This window comes from Pyrus communis, chromosome 4 (genome assembly GCF_041283825.1).
Source record: "Pyrus communis isolate YQ-2024b chromosome 4, ASM4128382v1, whole genome shotgun sequence".
In the NCBI taxonomy this organism is placed as follows: Eukaryota; Viridiplantae; Streptophyta; class Magnoliopsida; order Rosales; family Rosaceae; genus Pyrus; species Pyrus communis.
This window is the reverse complement of record NC_142568.1, coordinates 21,032,501-21,048,134: the sequence shown is the minus strand read 5'-3', so window position 1 is coordinate 21,048,134 and position 15,634 is coordinate 21,032,501. Positions and strand designations below refer to the sequence as shown.

Here is a 15,634-nt window from a genome sequence, read left to right as displayed (position 1 = left end):
TGATGATAAATACTATGGGCCGAATAATAAATCCCGGGCCAGCTGGCAGGGTCGGCCAAATCCTATCCTAAGTAGTTCGGATGAATAGAAAAGGTCGAGGAAGTCCTGGTGCAACCAGGATTCTCGACCGGCAAGAAATGAAGTCCCGAAAAGAAGGAAAATTTAGAATCCCAGTAGGAGTAGGTTTGTTCGAGTTAGAGTCGAAATGGGACAAGGACTCCCAATCCAAATCAGAATTGGTTTCAAGGAATGGGGCACTATAAATACAAGAAATCATGCAACAGAAAAACCCCTTCAAATCAGCATACAATTGCCCTGCGCAAAACCTCTCAAACACCTTGAGATTTTTCCTTTTCTTTTCCTGCCGACACACCTTCAGTTTGGATAAACAGCACTGTGGAAGCACCCGGCGAGCACCTTCAGTTTGGATAAACAGCACTGCTGCCGCAGAATCAGCCGACCAAGAAGCACCTTCAGTTTGGATAAACAGCACTGCGTCGAGGTCGACCGGTTATCTATCTAAGTCTCGACCGAGAGGGGTTTTCGAACCTTTGTTGGCAGAGGTCACCTTGCTAGCCTTCTCGGCATAGTCAGGTGTTACGAATTGCATTGCTCGGCGTACTGGACGCCGAGTGGTTTTATAATTGGATACTCACAAGTGAGTTTCAGGGTTCGGCATTCCGACGGCCGAACTACGTTTACCATCAAGACATACATCACGTTTGAGTACCTGTGCCCATATAGTTTGGTCTCGATTCGACGTGCTTATACTCTTACGAATATAATCACAGTGACTGAATCGGGCTCTGACGATTTGTGAACTCCACAAAATTAGCAGCCTTGTCTTCAGGCTGTCGAACCCAGAGACTGAGAGTGTTCCTTCCTCGGTCACAATCGCAAGATAGAGAAGTCAACGACGCGCTCAAAGCTACATCAACAAATTTTACTCCTTGGCCAAGCTCGGCCGACGAGTTGGCACGCCCCGCATTCGACCGAATGACGTAGTTAGCTTATTAGTTACTCGGCCTGCGCGCCACGTAGGTTTTGTAATTTTTAGAGTCAACAGTAACCCAATTTCATAAAGCTTGACGCCTAACAGCTTGTATTACTCTGATACGAGCTTAAAACAAAAAACTGAAAAATTACCACATCTTTGTAACACCGAGATGCAATTTATGATGACCATAAAAATGAATAACAGTTAGGTCATTGGGATTAATTAGCTCAGTGGTAAGCGGATAAGTCTAATGTTCGAAACTCTCAAATGTAACCAAGAAAAAAGAATGAATGACAATGCCGTGTGTATAACAATTCGGATTTGGTTCCTGCCCGAGGCAACTGGTTGGGATCTTCCTGACCAGTATTAGTGGACTGTTAGATTTTTATCCAACGGCTACAAACAGGGAACCTCTAAAAGTTATAGTAATTGTAGCCGTTAGATAAAAATCCAACAGTCCACTAACACTGGTTAGCAGGATCCCGACCAGTTGCCTCAGGATCCAAATCCTAACAATTCTATTTAGTAACATTAGTCTCCATGATATGTCTGGTACATTGACTTGTGTTTGACCGATTGAAGCAGTTGAACCGGATAGTTGACCTGTTAAACTAATCGGATCGGTTGAACCAAATGGTTGACTTGGCGAACCGAGTCGGACCCGTTGAACCGAACAGTTGACTTGGGTCAGACCGGCTGAACCGGGTCGAACCGAACGAATCGGGCCCGACCAAAAGAACTGGGCCCGACTGAACGAACCAGGCTGACCGGACAAATCGGGTTAGAACATCGAACCGCGTCGGACCGCTCCGACCGGGTAAGCGGGCCCTGGGCCAGCGAAAGGGGGCCAGACCTTAGTGTAAAAAAGCTTGAGTTAATTAAATCCATTAAAAAAGAAAAGGGGAAATGATATGGACGGAAGAATTCCACTTCAACATTGCAAACAAAAAGGCTGGCGAAGTTGAACGATCGTTCAAGCTTGCACGCAAAGTACAGACTGACCTCAAAATCTCCTAAAGACCTGAAATTTCATCAAAATCCAAACAAGCACGGCAACTATAGACCTCGCATCAAACCCTAAAAGCTGCTCATCAAATTAAAATTAAAAACATCCGGACCTAAAATTTCATACAAAAAAAAAAAAATTAAAATCGAAACAGAATCAGATGCAGATCTAAATCGAAGACCAGATCCAGTTTCAAAAATGAGAAAACATGCATTCATCGTAGCCAAAACAACACTGACCAAATAATTCTAAACCAAATCAAATCTGACCTATAAATCATAAAGCCGGGGGGTTATCATTCATCATCACTGCAGAATCAGAAATCAATGGCAACCGGAGAAGAAATGGTTGAGAGAGAAACGGGGCTGGGTTTTCATGGAGGAGTAGAAGGAGAGCACGCGACGACCGATGATGTACCGGAGAGGACAGAGTTAGGGTTAAACCTTCATATTAGAAAGCAAATCATGGTTTTCCTAACTTCCGATTTTCCCCCCGGAGATTGCTTGAATTACGAATTTGATTTGGGTTGTTGACTACAAGGGAGCCCATAATCAGAAGCCCGTTCTCTTATTTTATTTTGGTCTATAACTTGCAATAAATAAAAGTATTTCGAGTCTTTGTGTAACAGATTGTGAGCTTTCGGATCTGGTGTTGTAATCTCTGTTATCTTGATCGATCTCCTCTCTCTATTCCATAACGTCACGGTTGCTTTCCGAATGCCCTTGCAGTTGCAGCTCCAAGTCGTTTTTCTCATAAGCCTTGGCCTGATCTGTCATATTTATCATGCCTGTTGCTTTTGCTGGCTTCTCATCCTTCGTCTCCTTATTCTTCCCCCACAGAACAAGATAGAGCCCGGCAACAATCAAAACCGACCCTACAGCACTAAATCAAGTAAAATATGAACCAAGCTAATTAGTATCTTAATATGGTTTAGCTCATTGCAAAAAAATGAAACTGAAACTGTATGTATACATACGTTCCAACGTATAATTTCTCCTCAAGCAAACCCCAGCTTGCAATGGCAACAATAATGAGGAGCAAGGGACTAAACACCGACACGTAAAGAGAGCCTTTTTGCTGAATACTCCATGAAGAGAGGAAGAATGCTAGTGCAGAACCCATAATTCCCTGCAAATATTAGTTTTTGTGCTCATGAATTAGTTAGTATTAATTAATTAGCTAATCTATGTTAACTACATTGCAAGGTTTGGGAATTGTAGGGAAAATCAACAAGAAAGGATGAACACAGAGATATGAGAGAGAGAGCGTATAGAGAGAGAAATAAGATTTGTATTAACTGAGTAAATGAAGATTACACGCACTATTTTTATAAGAGAAATCCTAACTACTTTAACCAAATACTAACAACCTTTCTAATTGTATTTCTAACTTTATTACACTTTTACCCTTAATAATCTAATGATTAAAAATTGAAGAATAAGTTTAAGCAAGAGAAGAGTTAGTGCATACAGCATAGAGGGATGCAATAAGCCTCGTGGGATCTTTTAGCGACCATGAAGCCACTTTGTGATCAGCAATTACAGCAATGATCCCGCACTCAAAGCTGGCCATCAAACTCATCAATGTGGTGCTTGTATAAGGAGCTGGAAAGCTTTCCCCAACTCTAGCAGCCTGAAATTATATTGGAGGACGGGAACAGCTAATATTCGATTTCAACAACGATAAAACAATTTCCAATATATATTAGCGTCTATAGCTATAATTTAGCTAAATAAAAATTGTAGCACTAATTTTAGAGTCCATTTTTGTTCGTCACCTGTAAATGATGACAATACTCATCACAACATTGACTGTCATTAGATGAGTACATATCATTCCTATTTCTATACATGCCGAAACTAATAAAACACGAAAATGCAAAAGGGTGATGATGATCAGTTACTTACTTGGATTATGAACCAGAATGCCCAACCTAAGGTGCTTCAGATGACAAATAGGGGGCCTATAAAGGAGCTTGATTTGGTGCTGGAACTTGCCTCTCCCATTCTCTGAGCATATGTCCAGTGAATTTTGGACTTACTTAGACCAATGATGTGTCCATGGTAAAATGAAAGCAACATAGCTCCAGATACACACACAATTGTTCCCATCACCTTAGATAGCCCTGCTTTGCTCTTGAGCTTTGCAGATTCTTGTCTGCAAAATTAAATTAAACATTCCATTAGTGTTAAGCATAACTAATAACTAATTAAGCTAAAAAAATAACATATTAATTAGTAGTAATACTATATTTAGTACCTGAAAATGACTGCAAGGATAAACGTCATGGCTGGAAGTGTGTTTGTCAATGCGCATGCAATCGTTGCGGTCGAAGACTTTAAACCGAGAAAATAAAAAACCTGATTTGCAGTGGCCCTGCATTTTAATTCATGTTAATGCACTTAATTAAGTGAATTAACTGTTTTGCAGTGATGCACATCTGCATAATATATTTCATATTATTAAATTAAGAACAAATTAACACACTTAATTACCCAGTTAATGAGCACAGAAAAGTCTGGAAAAGAATAGCCAATGTGATCTTGGGTCTTGTTTTCCTATTAGAAATTAAGAAAGAACGTATAAAACATGATGTGTGTAAAGAAACTATTTCTCTAAAATGTAATGAGAAAATTAAAGAAACTGGTATTATGAATTATCATATCCTTCTTTTTCTCCTTTTATATTATTTTTAAGAAAATACTTGCACACCACCTTATTCACTTTTTTGCAACCACCGTATTTACCGGTAAAAATTTCATAATGGAGACCATTTATTTTTTTTATTATGATCCATCTATAGATCATCTCTATTAAGTATTAATTAAATTGAAAAATCAATTTAGTGATTTGTATGCATAAAACAAATAGGCATTGTTGGTACCAAGTAACATTCATTTATTTTGTATATTTTTTATGACATAGTCACATAGAGGTGAACATAAATGATGATTAAGAACATAAATGAGTTTAATTGTAATATTTGTTTAATTAAAATACATATATCGCAAATGGTGGACATGTGTTGCATCAATGCATCCCATCGGTGGATGCTTAAGCCTAAATCTTACTGATTTACCAGCTGTGTATATGAAATAAGATTACTAATAAAATAGCATGCAGCCATGAGAGGTCGGGACCAAGCTAGTAAGTAGCTATGGCCTAGAGCTAAGCAAAGAAGAAGGAAGGGACAAATGGTTAAACATGACATGGCAACCATGCAAGGGTGCTGCCACCTTGAGCCAGTTCCGAGTGGCACGTTAAAGAGAAATTTTTCATTGTGATAGGAACATGGGTGGTACATCACATGTTTTTATGTAAGTGATAGAAAATTTTATCTTCTAAGTTATTAACTATTTAACACACATATCCCATCATTTATATAGTGACACATGAAGTACCACTTCGTGTGCCGATCACACTGAAAAATTTCTCCACGTTAATTTTTTTTTTTTTTTTTTTTGGAAGCATCTCCACGTTAAATTAAGCACCCAAAAAAGACACTGCAAAAGAAAGTTGACACACTTTTCATGCATGGCTGGCTTTCTGCGTTTATTGCGTGCCTAGCTCAATGCCAAAATCAGACCTAATTAAATACGTTCACCAGAGTTCAGACCTAATTAAATACGTTCACCAGAGTTCATCAGACCTAATTAACTTTTAATTAAAAAGTTAAGTGCTTTTTATTTGAGTAAAATTAAAATCCACAGGTAATGAAATCAGATCGAAAGTTGGGAGAAAAAGTAGTGAAGGAAGGAAAGAGGCTTAGGCACGTTTAACACTTTTTTAGCCTAAGCTAAATTATCCAATAACGAAATCAATCCTCATGTGTGCAGAGAAAGTATCATACCATTTTAGTTTAAAGTGCAAATAATAATAAAAATGAGTGCAAAAATGGCTACTCTAACGGAAAATACAATTTCTATATCATTTCAAAAGCTAAATTTCTATTTGTTAATAGCAAAAAGTGAAAGAAGATAAAAATCTGATCATTCAATTCTCTCCTCTTTTCTTCTACTTGTTTTCAGTGAACATAAATGGACAACCCGAACATAAAAAAAAATTAGTTGTTTATATATAACAAAAATTGTTCTTTTAAGAATAATAGAAAAATCCAGGCCTAGACTTATCATATATATTGAAAATTTGAGACTATTTGACTCAAATAAACTTAAGCAACTTACATGCAGGAGACAAAAAATTCCCTTAAAACTTGCGTTCGGCAGAAGGAAAACATTCGACCACAAATACCAGATAGAAAACAAAATTTTTGAAAGAGTCGTTGGTGCATGAAATCAAACTTAAACCCTAAGAGAGTTTAGTGACATGCAACAAGACTAACAGATGTTCACTTTACCATTCCAACAAATAAGCTAAGGGAGCAATGGCAACGGCCGCGAAAACTTGACGATAAGCAACAAGAACAAGAGGGTCCATGTCAGATTCAATAGCAAGCTTTGAAATAATGTTCATTCCTGCATAGCTCGCTTGGACCAACACCATGGCCATGAATGGCATGTAGGCGCTAAAGGCAGCCATTTCTATAGAACCCTAGCTACTTGTAATTTGTACTACAGAGAGAGGGAGAAATCGAGAGAGAGAGAACTCCCTCTCCTACCGTCGAGGTTTTTCTGAAGTAAATAAGACACACAGAGAGACAGAGAGAGTGGCCAAAGTATTGAAGAGAGAATGAGAGAGATCGGAGAATGAGAAATGTGGAGGGAAATATCGAGCTAGAGAAAAGATGCGAAACAGAAAGTAGAAGAGAGTTTTGCGTGGAAATAAGAGAAAGAAACCGTTGAAGATTGATTTCTTGTGCATGGCTACACATCTATTGTGCTGCCATTACCACATGTTGTTTTATTTTGGAATTCTTTCCTTTTTATTTTATTTTATTTTGGTTTCGTTATTTTATCCATCTTTTTAGATTTTTATTAATAAAAACATGACACTATAAAGGAATTAAAAAAAAAAATCAGATTCTTACTGATGACGCATCAATTGGTTTCTGCAAATTGTATCTATAAATTGAGCCTTTCTAACATTAACCTTAACCTTAGTAGAAACATACCAAAACGTGGGCAATTAATTTAGCTTTTATTTTAACCATTTTAGCCCTAGTTCATTAAACTTCACCATTTTTGAAATTATAGATTTGAAGGGGGCATATTTAAGTATTTTGAAACACCGAGAAATGAAGGTAAATACCACAAGGTGAAGAAAAAATCCAAAAAAAATTCCAATGCCAATAATGTGTTTGTTCAAGAGGAAAAGACCAACAGAAGTTCTAGGTTGCTAGTCCTCAGCCCACGGAACCCCATGTTTTGCCCAGAGATAGTAAGCTCCAACCGGACCTCGACCCCCCAACTGGTACAGCTCTGGTGCTATATTTTTCTTGTCTATCTCATTCAAAACTGGAGTTAGAATGTTCCACGCAGCAGCAAGCTCGTCGCTTCTCAGAAAGAGGTGGTTGTCTCCGTCAATGACATCAAGAAGGAGATGCTCATATGAATCAGGCACTTCCACATTATACCTGCCATGACCAATAATAAGCACATGAATTTAAATCATACCAAGTTACCAACTACAATTGTAGTAAAACATGCAAATATTAGAGTGCTTACTTATCCTTGTAGAGCAAATTCAGTTCCGGAGAATCCAACTGCAACCCCAATCCCGGAATCTTATTGTTAACTCTGACTAGGATGGCCTCATCAGGGGTATCACGCAGAATCAGCTCATTGGTAGCACGGTCAATATTGTGCCCCATACGCTCACGATAAAGATTTCCTGGAACGTGACGAAACTGTATACGTATCTCCACTCTGCATTGCACAGTTTGTATTCAGTAAGAAGATTAGAAATTGTTAAGGTAAATCTTATCTCTTCACTAATCAATACACTAAAAGCTGCATGTAAACGAAATATATTCACTTTTGGAATTTACTATCTACGGATATATCATATATGTCCCAGTAGGCCACAGCTAGAAAAAGAAAAACAAATCTATTCGCCCCCTACGGCTCTCTACCAAAACTATCTTTAAGAATAAACTTATATTTATCCACTTCCAAGAATTGACTGAGATGACACCGTAATTAAGCTAGATTTCTAACTTCCCTGGACATATATATGGCTCTTAACATAAACAGAATATTTTAACCAGTATAACATCCTAATGTTAAATCTGCATTTTATGAACCATCGAACTCAGAGCATTCGGGAAGTGGGCTATAAATGTTTTGACTAATATGATAAAGTTTTAGTATAAAGAAGCACTGAGATAGATGCAACCTGTGTTGGATGAGTCCCATGCCGGCTTTGATCAGGAAAGGTACGCCATCCCAACGTGCATTGTCAATGTACAATGCAGCAGCGAAGTATGTGGGCGTCAGGCTGTTCATATAAACATCAACCTCATCCTTAGTACTTCCTTTATATTGACCAAGAATAACATCACTGGGCTCCAATTTCCGAACTGATCTCAAAAGTTTGGCCTGAAAGGAATTAGCTAGTCATAAGAAACACTATCGGCATTACAAATGAGTATAACAAGCAAGTACCTTTTCATTTCGTATATCTTCCCCATCCAGACTTATTGGTGGTTCCATGGCAAGCAATGCTATTGTTTGAAGTATATGACTGTGTACTATGTCCCGAATGATGCCGTAACCATCAAAGTACCTTCATAAAAAAACAAGAAAATGAATTATCGTAGGCGGTTCTAATTGTGTTAATATGTATTAAAAGAACAACAATACAGCAATCAGGATTACTTTCCCGCTTGGACACCCAAGTCTTCTGATAAAATGACCTGCAACACGATCCAAGTGTTTTATATACATCAAAGACATCAGATTTCATTAGATGAATATATTATTGAGATAAGTTACCTGTACATTGCGTATGTATGTACGGCTCCACAGCGGCTCAAATACTAGATTAGCAAACCTTAAAACTGTGAGATTTTCGATAAGGTTCCTTCCTAAAAGATGATCAATCCTGAAATAAGAGACTATCAATACGAGAATGGACAACACTAATCATCCGTGTCAGTGTGATGTGTAGAAAAGACAAACGGAGTGCCAAAGACCTGTAGATTTGTTTTTCTTCAAACTTTGAAAGAAGAGACTGCGTCAACCGATGAGATGATAATACATCAAAGCCAAAAGGTTTCTCAACAATTACACGATTCCAGCCCTTCAGGGTTTGCGCATTATCAGCGAGTGAACACGCAACATTTATAAGTGCTTCTTGCGGCACAGAAAGGTAAAATATCCGGTTTGCTTCAGATTTTCCCTGAGGTAGGTTAACTGTTAAAGAACCAATTATCAAAAGCATCCACCTAGTAATTTCAAAAGTCATATAAGATCCACATAAGACAAGAATTTTTTTTCTTAATATCTGAGCATAATTTTTACCTCGAACTGCTGCATCAGCACATTGAGCTTTGACATCCCTTCTCTGTTGTCATAGCCTCCATTAATGTAGTGTGTTCGACTAAGGAAGACATCCATTTTGTTTCCACAGTTTTCTCTGAGAGGAAAATTTGAACGTACTTACCATGGTAAGCTAAATATTCAGACAAATTTAAGCCCTTTGTGGATGGATCCAATTAAACATGAAAAGAATTTAAGACTAGAACAGATGGCATGGAATTTGCGGATACACAAGAAGCATACTGATGGTCGATACGACAAGTCAAAGTTGAAGCAATCATGGATCTCAGGTCTTCATCTGTCATATCCTTTCTTGAATAACCAAATATACTAACATTCTGCAGCCAAATTTAAAAAAAAGTGAGAAGCCAAAGCCCTTTTTCACTTATTGAAATGTCAAACAAGTTTGGATAACTTTATTCTTCACCAAACAAGATCTTCAGTGTACATACCAATGTTATATTTACTCTTATGCTAAAGGCCCAGCTTACATAGATATCAAAGTCATCATACCTCTGGAAGAAAGCCGCTGTAATACAGAGCAAAAAGTGCCGGGAAAATTTTTCCCCTCGCCAGTTCGCCAGTTGCTCCTATGACCGCAATACAGAGTGAGGCTTCTGCACCACCCTCAATGAGAAACTCGGAGGAATGTGTTTGTGGTATGGAAGGAGATTCTAAAGAAGTAGTAGGCCCTGTTACAGAATCATGTGGTTTGGAACTTGGCAAAGAACTTTCTTCAAGTTGCAAAGTTATTTTTGTAGTTCGATCATTGGAATCTGCGGAGACACAAGTAGAATCTAAAAAGATTTCACTATGGAAAGAAAAGATAAGTAACTGAAAAATACCAATTCTTATATTACTAATCCTCAAGGACCTCAACCAATTGTAGAGCATACCTTCATGTGATAAAGTCGAATAAGAATGATCCGTTAAGTGATCTTTGACTTCATTTTTTATGCTCTTATACTCATTTGTAGGTCCAATTTTCATCTTATGATGTTGACTGTGTAGGTTTTCTAGTATCCATCGTTTTAAGCCACAAAATTTTCGGCAGAAATGGTGAGGCCCTCCATGGAGCACAACTCGCCCACCTGATCCAGAACGGAAGAAGTTTGCTGAAGCCTATATACAACCAAACAGAAACAAAATTCCTTAGTTTCATTTCTTTTCATGCTTTATCTGTGTTCATCTTTCACATTTGTACTGATGAAACCCGGTTAGGACAGACCTGAAAAACCTAGGATAATACACTCCCGGCCCGGCCCCATTCCTTCTTCTGGTTAATTAAACAGAATGAAGCAACTAAACACGAGACCAAATATCCTCGCAAACTCCCTTTTTTCAGTTTCTTATTCCCTCTAGAATCTAAGGAGACCAAATATGATTCTTTTCATTTTCAAAGAAAACCAGATAAATACGCACCAAGATTAGAGTCGAATAGAGTAGTTTAGAATATCGTCTTGCCAAACCGAGGTTCAAACCATCCTGACCCCACTCCATCTTCCTCAAAGACTAAAAATTTCACCACCCCATTCACAATAGTCCTCTTTTTCCACTACCTGAGTTATAAATTCAGTTAGGTTTCCCAAAAAAACAATGGATTAAGCAAAGAAAAACAAATTTGACATCCATTTTTTGCTTTTCTCAGTCTGAAAAATCAGACTTTTCTCTGCCTCACTCCCATTTTCCAAGACACCAAACACCCCATTTCATCAATTCAGCTTGGTTCCCTCCAAAAAAACACAGAACAAGAAAACAAACAGAAAATTTCCCATGTCCAATTTTCCCTTTTCCAGTCTTAAAAATCCAAAATTTTCACTGATTCTCTCCTATTTTCTTAGAAACCAAACACCCGTTTCACGAAGCACAACACTTAGCGACATAAATACACACAAAGAATAAAGTAGAGCAGCATATACAAATATAGAAATACAGGAAAATATATATCGACGGTTGAGAGAAGAACCCACCCCAAAAGAGAATTGGTAAGCAGTGAAGCAGAGATTGCTTGGTGGCCTTGAAGCTGAGGATGGCAATGAGACAGCTGAAAACGACATTGACATCCCTTGACCTCCTTTACCACAGCTCGGTTTTTAATGTCGTTTAAGCTTCTGTTCTGTGACTGTCTGTCCCCGAAGAAAAAAATAAAGGGGACGATTGTAACCAAACGTTTATCATTTCGGATGCACCGGATAAAACGACCAGTGACTCTGTGGGGTTAATCGTACGGTTGATATATGCTGATGGGATGAACCCGGAAATGATTGGGCCAGGTGAGAAAATGGACGGCTGTGATGGGAGGGAGACTGTTAGATTTGGTCTGTACTACGTTATCTGTCATAGTCATAGTTGTCTACTTGTCTTGGATACGTCATGTTCGCGTACTTCTGATTTGTCGTCTAGTTAAAGCTAGGGGCTTTGTTGGTTTGTCCTTGTCCGGAAAAAAATAGTAGGAAAAATGGGGGATTTGTCATTGAATTGGATGAGCAGTAGTTGTTTGGGTTGGGTTGTAGGTTTCTTCAATAAATTCCATGGGCACATTTGCACCACGTGAGCAGGAGTTGTTTTGGTTAAAGTGAATAGTATCAGAAATATTTTATTAAAATTCCTTTGTAATAATAGATCATGCAGTTGAAAGATTTTTCAATGTGATCGGAACACAGGTGGTACACCACTTGTCATTATACAACTTGTGGAATATATGTGTTAAAAAGTTAATAACTTAAAAAAATACAATTTTTCACCACTTATATAAAAACACGTGATATACTATCCATGTTCCGATCATAATGAAAAATTTCTCCATGCTGCTAAAGAGAGAACTTATGAGATGTTTACATTGGTGATGTTTTAAGTTAATTATGTATTTTAATGTAAAAATACGAACACATAACAGTGCATAATTAATTTAAAATACGGATATCAAAAACTTCACATGAAACAAGCTCATATGATGCACTCTCACAATCGTATTTTCACGTATTTATAACGTGATAAGCAATTATTTTTCTAATTGAAGTTGGTGCGATCAATTATTGTAAATCACATGTGCTAAAGGTTCTAAAAGATGTTAGGTGCTAGTCGGGCGGTAGACTATGGCTTAGCAGCGCCTAAGCAAGGTCTAGGTGGGTTTAAGTATATATATGTATATCATATAAATAAGTGTTTGTTTATACTTAAAAAAATAAATCATTATATTGGGATACAAAAATTGTAAAATAAAAAGACATATATATATTGAACAAAAATAAAATAAAATGCAAATGAAATTTATCGATTTTTTGTCAAAGTGAGAGTAGCAACCTAGCCGGGTGCCTAGAAGGGTCTAGGTAGGGAAGACAGGTGCCTAGGCGAAGTAGGCTGATGCCTAAGGAGGTCGAGGTGCGCTTTCTTAATTTTCAAATGCCTAGAGATTAATCGAGACGATGATCAGCCGTTTAACGCTTGAGTGGAAGCTAGGCGGCGCTAGACGAAGATTAGAAAAGTGATGTGTTATGAGTTTCAATCATTTTCATGAGCTACAAACTTACATAATACATATTGGCTGTGATACATTATTCCCCAAAACAGTTCTCAGTACAATAATTGGTGTTAGCAAAGAAGGAATCTTTGAGTCTAGCAACTAATTTTTCGACGGTAGGTCCAAAATTATCCCAATAACAACAATAAACGACAAATCTTTGGATAAACAAAGAGAGGTAGAACAAAAAAGAAAGTTTCTTACCTAATTTAACAGTTGTCAAAAACCAATAAAGAATTTGTGCAAATATGTGGTGCATGGCATGGAGAGAGTTTCTGATGCAGGATGACTCAATCTTTATTTAATGTAATAAATATATGTTGGTGGGGTAAATTAAGTGGGGTTGATATTAATAAGTTCATTAACTTTAGTAATGATGCATGTATCAGTAATTATTAAGAGGGGGTTAGAGTTTTTATAAATTATGAGTATTTTGTATTCTAGGGGGGAAGATTATGATGAATTGAATTGAAAATTGAGTGCAATTTGAGATAGTTTTCTCATTTTAGTTATTAATCTATCAACTCGGATATTCCAACAGAATTAATAAGGTATAGACACCCCAACAATCATTGGCCATTCTCGTGCAGAGAATCAACCACACTCGTGTGATAAACTTCTTGGTATTCTTGGTGAATCAACAAGAGGTTTAGGACTTGTGAAATTCGGTATTGTCTTTGACAATCAACGAATCTGCAAGAAAAAGTTATGCATTTCATGTGTTTTTGTTTTAACATTTGTTCTCCATTTGAGGATCGGTATCCAGATTTATTAATCAACTGATTCGCGTTTTGATTGCTGCATTAGTTTCAGTGTATTCTAAATACGAACGCACATGTTATATGTCATAATATAAGTGAAAGAACGCTTAGAAAAAAGGGCTTTTAGATTTTAGGGCTTCAATAAGATTGTTTTTAGATTTTAACCTAAATGGTTTTCAAAATCTAATATAAATCTCTATTTTTAAAACTTACCATATTTAAGTAATTATAACACATTTATTATTTATAAACTTATCGAAAATTCTTTACCCATCCATAATGCATTTCATGTGTTTTTGTTTTAACATTTGTTCTCCATTTGAGGATCGGTATCCAGATTTATTAATCAACTGATTCGCTTTTTTATTGCTGCATTAGTTTCAGTGTATTCTAAATATGAACGCACATGTTATATGTCATAATATAAGTGAAAGAACGCTTAGAAAAAAAGGGCTTTTAGATTTTAGGGCTTCAATAAGATTGTTTTTAGATTTTAACCTGAATGGTTTTTCAAAATCTAATATAAATCTCTATTTTTAAAACTTACCATATTTAAGTAATTATAACACATTTATTATTTATAAACTTATCGAAAATTCTTTACCCATCCATAATTATGTTTTTTATTTTGTGCTCTAATCATATTAATAGATTAAAATTTATTCAAAATTCAAATTCTCATTATTAAAAAAATTCAAGAACAAAACAAAATCAATTTATACATAACATTCGATACCTTATTTTATTCATAGGTACGGAAGTATCGATACATAAGTTTCAGTACATAATTTTAGGTACCTTATATTACTCATAGATACAAAAGTATCGGTTCGTAAGTTTTGTTAAAAAATATATTGGTACATAACTTTCGGTACAAATATGTCGGTATAAATGTATCGGTACGTAACTATAGTATCTAAACATACATATATACGTAATATGCATATACATATATATGGAGAAATATATGATTTTCATATAGTATCTAAAAATACATGATAATATATGACTTTTCTTATTATGAGCACTTAATAATAACTATCGATGATAAATAACATTTTTATTATTTATGGGAATCAATATATAACCTACAAACAAAAAATTTAATAATTATTACAACATATTTAATATTAAAAAATTACAATTAAATGCCAAGGATAAGAATTAGTTTTTAATCTTAGATAAGTTTTTATTCAAAAAGTAATCTTAGACAAGGGTTAGAATTGAATTTTCCGTAAAAAAATTGTTCAACGTTCATGCACATCAGAAAATGTCTCCATTGCATACTATCCGAAGTCCTTCACTACCAAATATTTTAATCTCAATTAACAATAATTTCATCTATAATCATTTCTACTCTGTTTTTTTTGTTCTTTGATAGTGACCCTCCACTAACACGTTCCTCAATCTCTCTACCCTCTCTCTGTCTCTCTCTCCTCCCCTTCTCTCTCTCTCTCTCCCCCCTTCCTCTAATCAATCTATTTAGAATCTTAGAGGGGTTGTAAATAAATCATCTTTGAGCAGATAAGACTGGTGGGTGAGAGGCTTGTGAAGATTACAGGCAAGAAAAAAAACTCTCCAACTTTTATCTATTTATGTTGTATAATTTTCAGAATATATACTCCTGCATGCTTTTATTTCAAGGTAGATTTCTGGGTTCTTCGATATATATATCATCATCTGTTCGATTCCAATTGGGTTTTCTGTGTACAATTTGGGGTTCTGATTGCTTTCATAATTTCATATCATCTTGTTTTTTAAGTTTGTTGATTGCCCTTGATATTTGATCTTCATCTGCTGTTGAATACTGGGTTCTCCTGTTTTTCTTGGATTAAATTTTTTTGTTGTTTGTCAGCTGGTTTAGTTTCTGGCCATGTTGAATTCCCGATTTTGCATTTCCTGCTGCTTTTC

The 15,634-nt window shown here is 36.3% G+C and overlaps 3 protein-coding genes across 5 annotated transcripts in view; 1 reads left to right on the top strand and 2 right to left on the bottom strand.

Annotated features, from left to right (window-relative positions):
* Nucleotides 1-2,277: 2,277 nt before the first annotated feature.
* Nucleotides 2,278-6,542, bottom strand: LOC137721834 (WAT1-related protein At1g09380). The gene is given in 7 exon segments (XM_088692023.1): nt 2,278-2,885; nt 2,980-3,131; nt 3,474-3,635; nt 3,911-4,160; nt 4,263-4,379; nt 4,499-4,561; nt 6,361-6,542. Coding segments are annotated over 7 exon segments (1,122 nt in total). The 3' UTR covers nt 2,278-2,689.
* Nucleotides 6,543-7,198: 656 nt separating this feature from the next.
* G6PD4 (glucose-6-phosphate dehydrogenase 4) lies at nt 7,199-11,744 on the bottom strand. 2 transcript variants are annotated; one of them, XM_088692959.1, is made up of 12 exons: nt 11,413-11,744; nt 10,339-10,564; nt 9,956-10,218; nt 9,686-9,780; nt 9,425-9,539; nt 9,097-9,302; nt 8,897-9,005; nt 8,780-8,817; nt 8,567-8,687; nt 8,298-8,500; nt 7,628-7,828; nt 7,199-7,536 (listed from the first exon to the last, which is right to left on the bottom strand). In XM_088692959.1, exons 1-12 carry the CDS (start codon nt 11,503-11,505, stop codon nt 7,299-7,301), a joined length of 1,908 nt encoding a protein of 635 aa, XP_088549085.1. In that variant the 5' UTR covers nt 11,506-11,744; the 3' UTR covers nt 7,199-7,298. The 2 variants fall into 2 exon arrangements, with proteins under 2 accessions (XP_088549085.1, XP_068317714.2); XM_068461613.2 differs by having other exon boundaries at nt 9,956-10,239; nt 11,413-11,640.
* Nucleotides 11,745-15,028: 3,284 nt separating this feature from the next.
* The window catches only part of LOC137722941 (Peptidase C15, pyroglutamyl peptidase I-like protein), a 3,047-nt gene continuing 2,441 nt past the window's right edge, over nt 15,029-15,634 (top strand). The window contains exon 1 of one of the 2 annotated variants that reach the window (XM_068462072.2): nt 15,029-15,284. The gene's annotated coding sequence lies outside the window, so the exon portion shown is untranslated. Of the gene's footprint in view, nt 15,368-15,634 lie in introns of both variants that reach the window. The other variant, XM_068462073.2, reaches the window with a different exon arrangement.

Coding starts and splice junctions, on each gene's coding strand:
- G6PD4 (XM_068461613.2), bottom strand. CDS start 11,505: ATGTCAATGTCGTTTTCAGCTGTCTCATTGCCATCCTCAGCTTCAAGG. Junction 9,303..9,424: donor TGCTGATGCAGCAGTTCGAG/GTAAAAATTATG, acceptor AACCTACCTCAG/GGAAAATCTGAAGCAAACCG. Junction 8,501..8,566: donor AAGATATACGAAATGAAAAG/GTACTTGCTTGT, acceptor AATTCCTTTCAG/GCCAAACTTTTGAGATCAGT.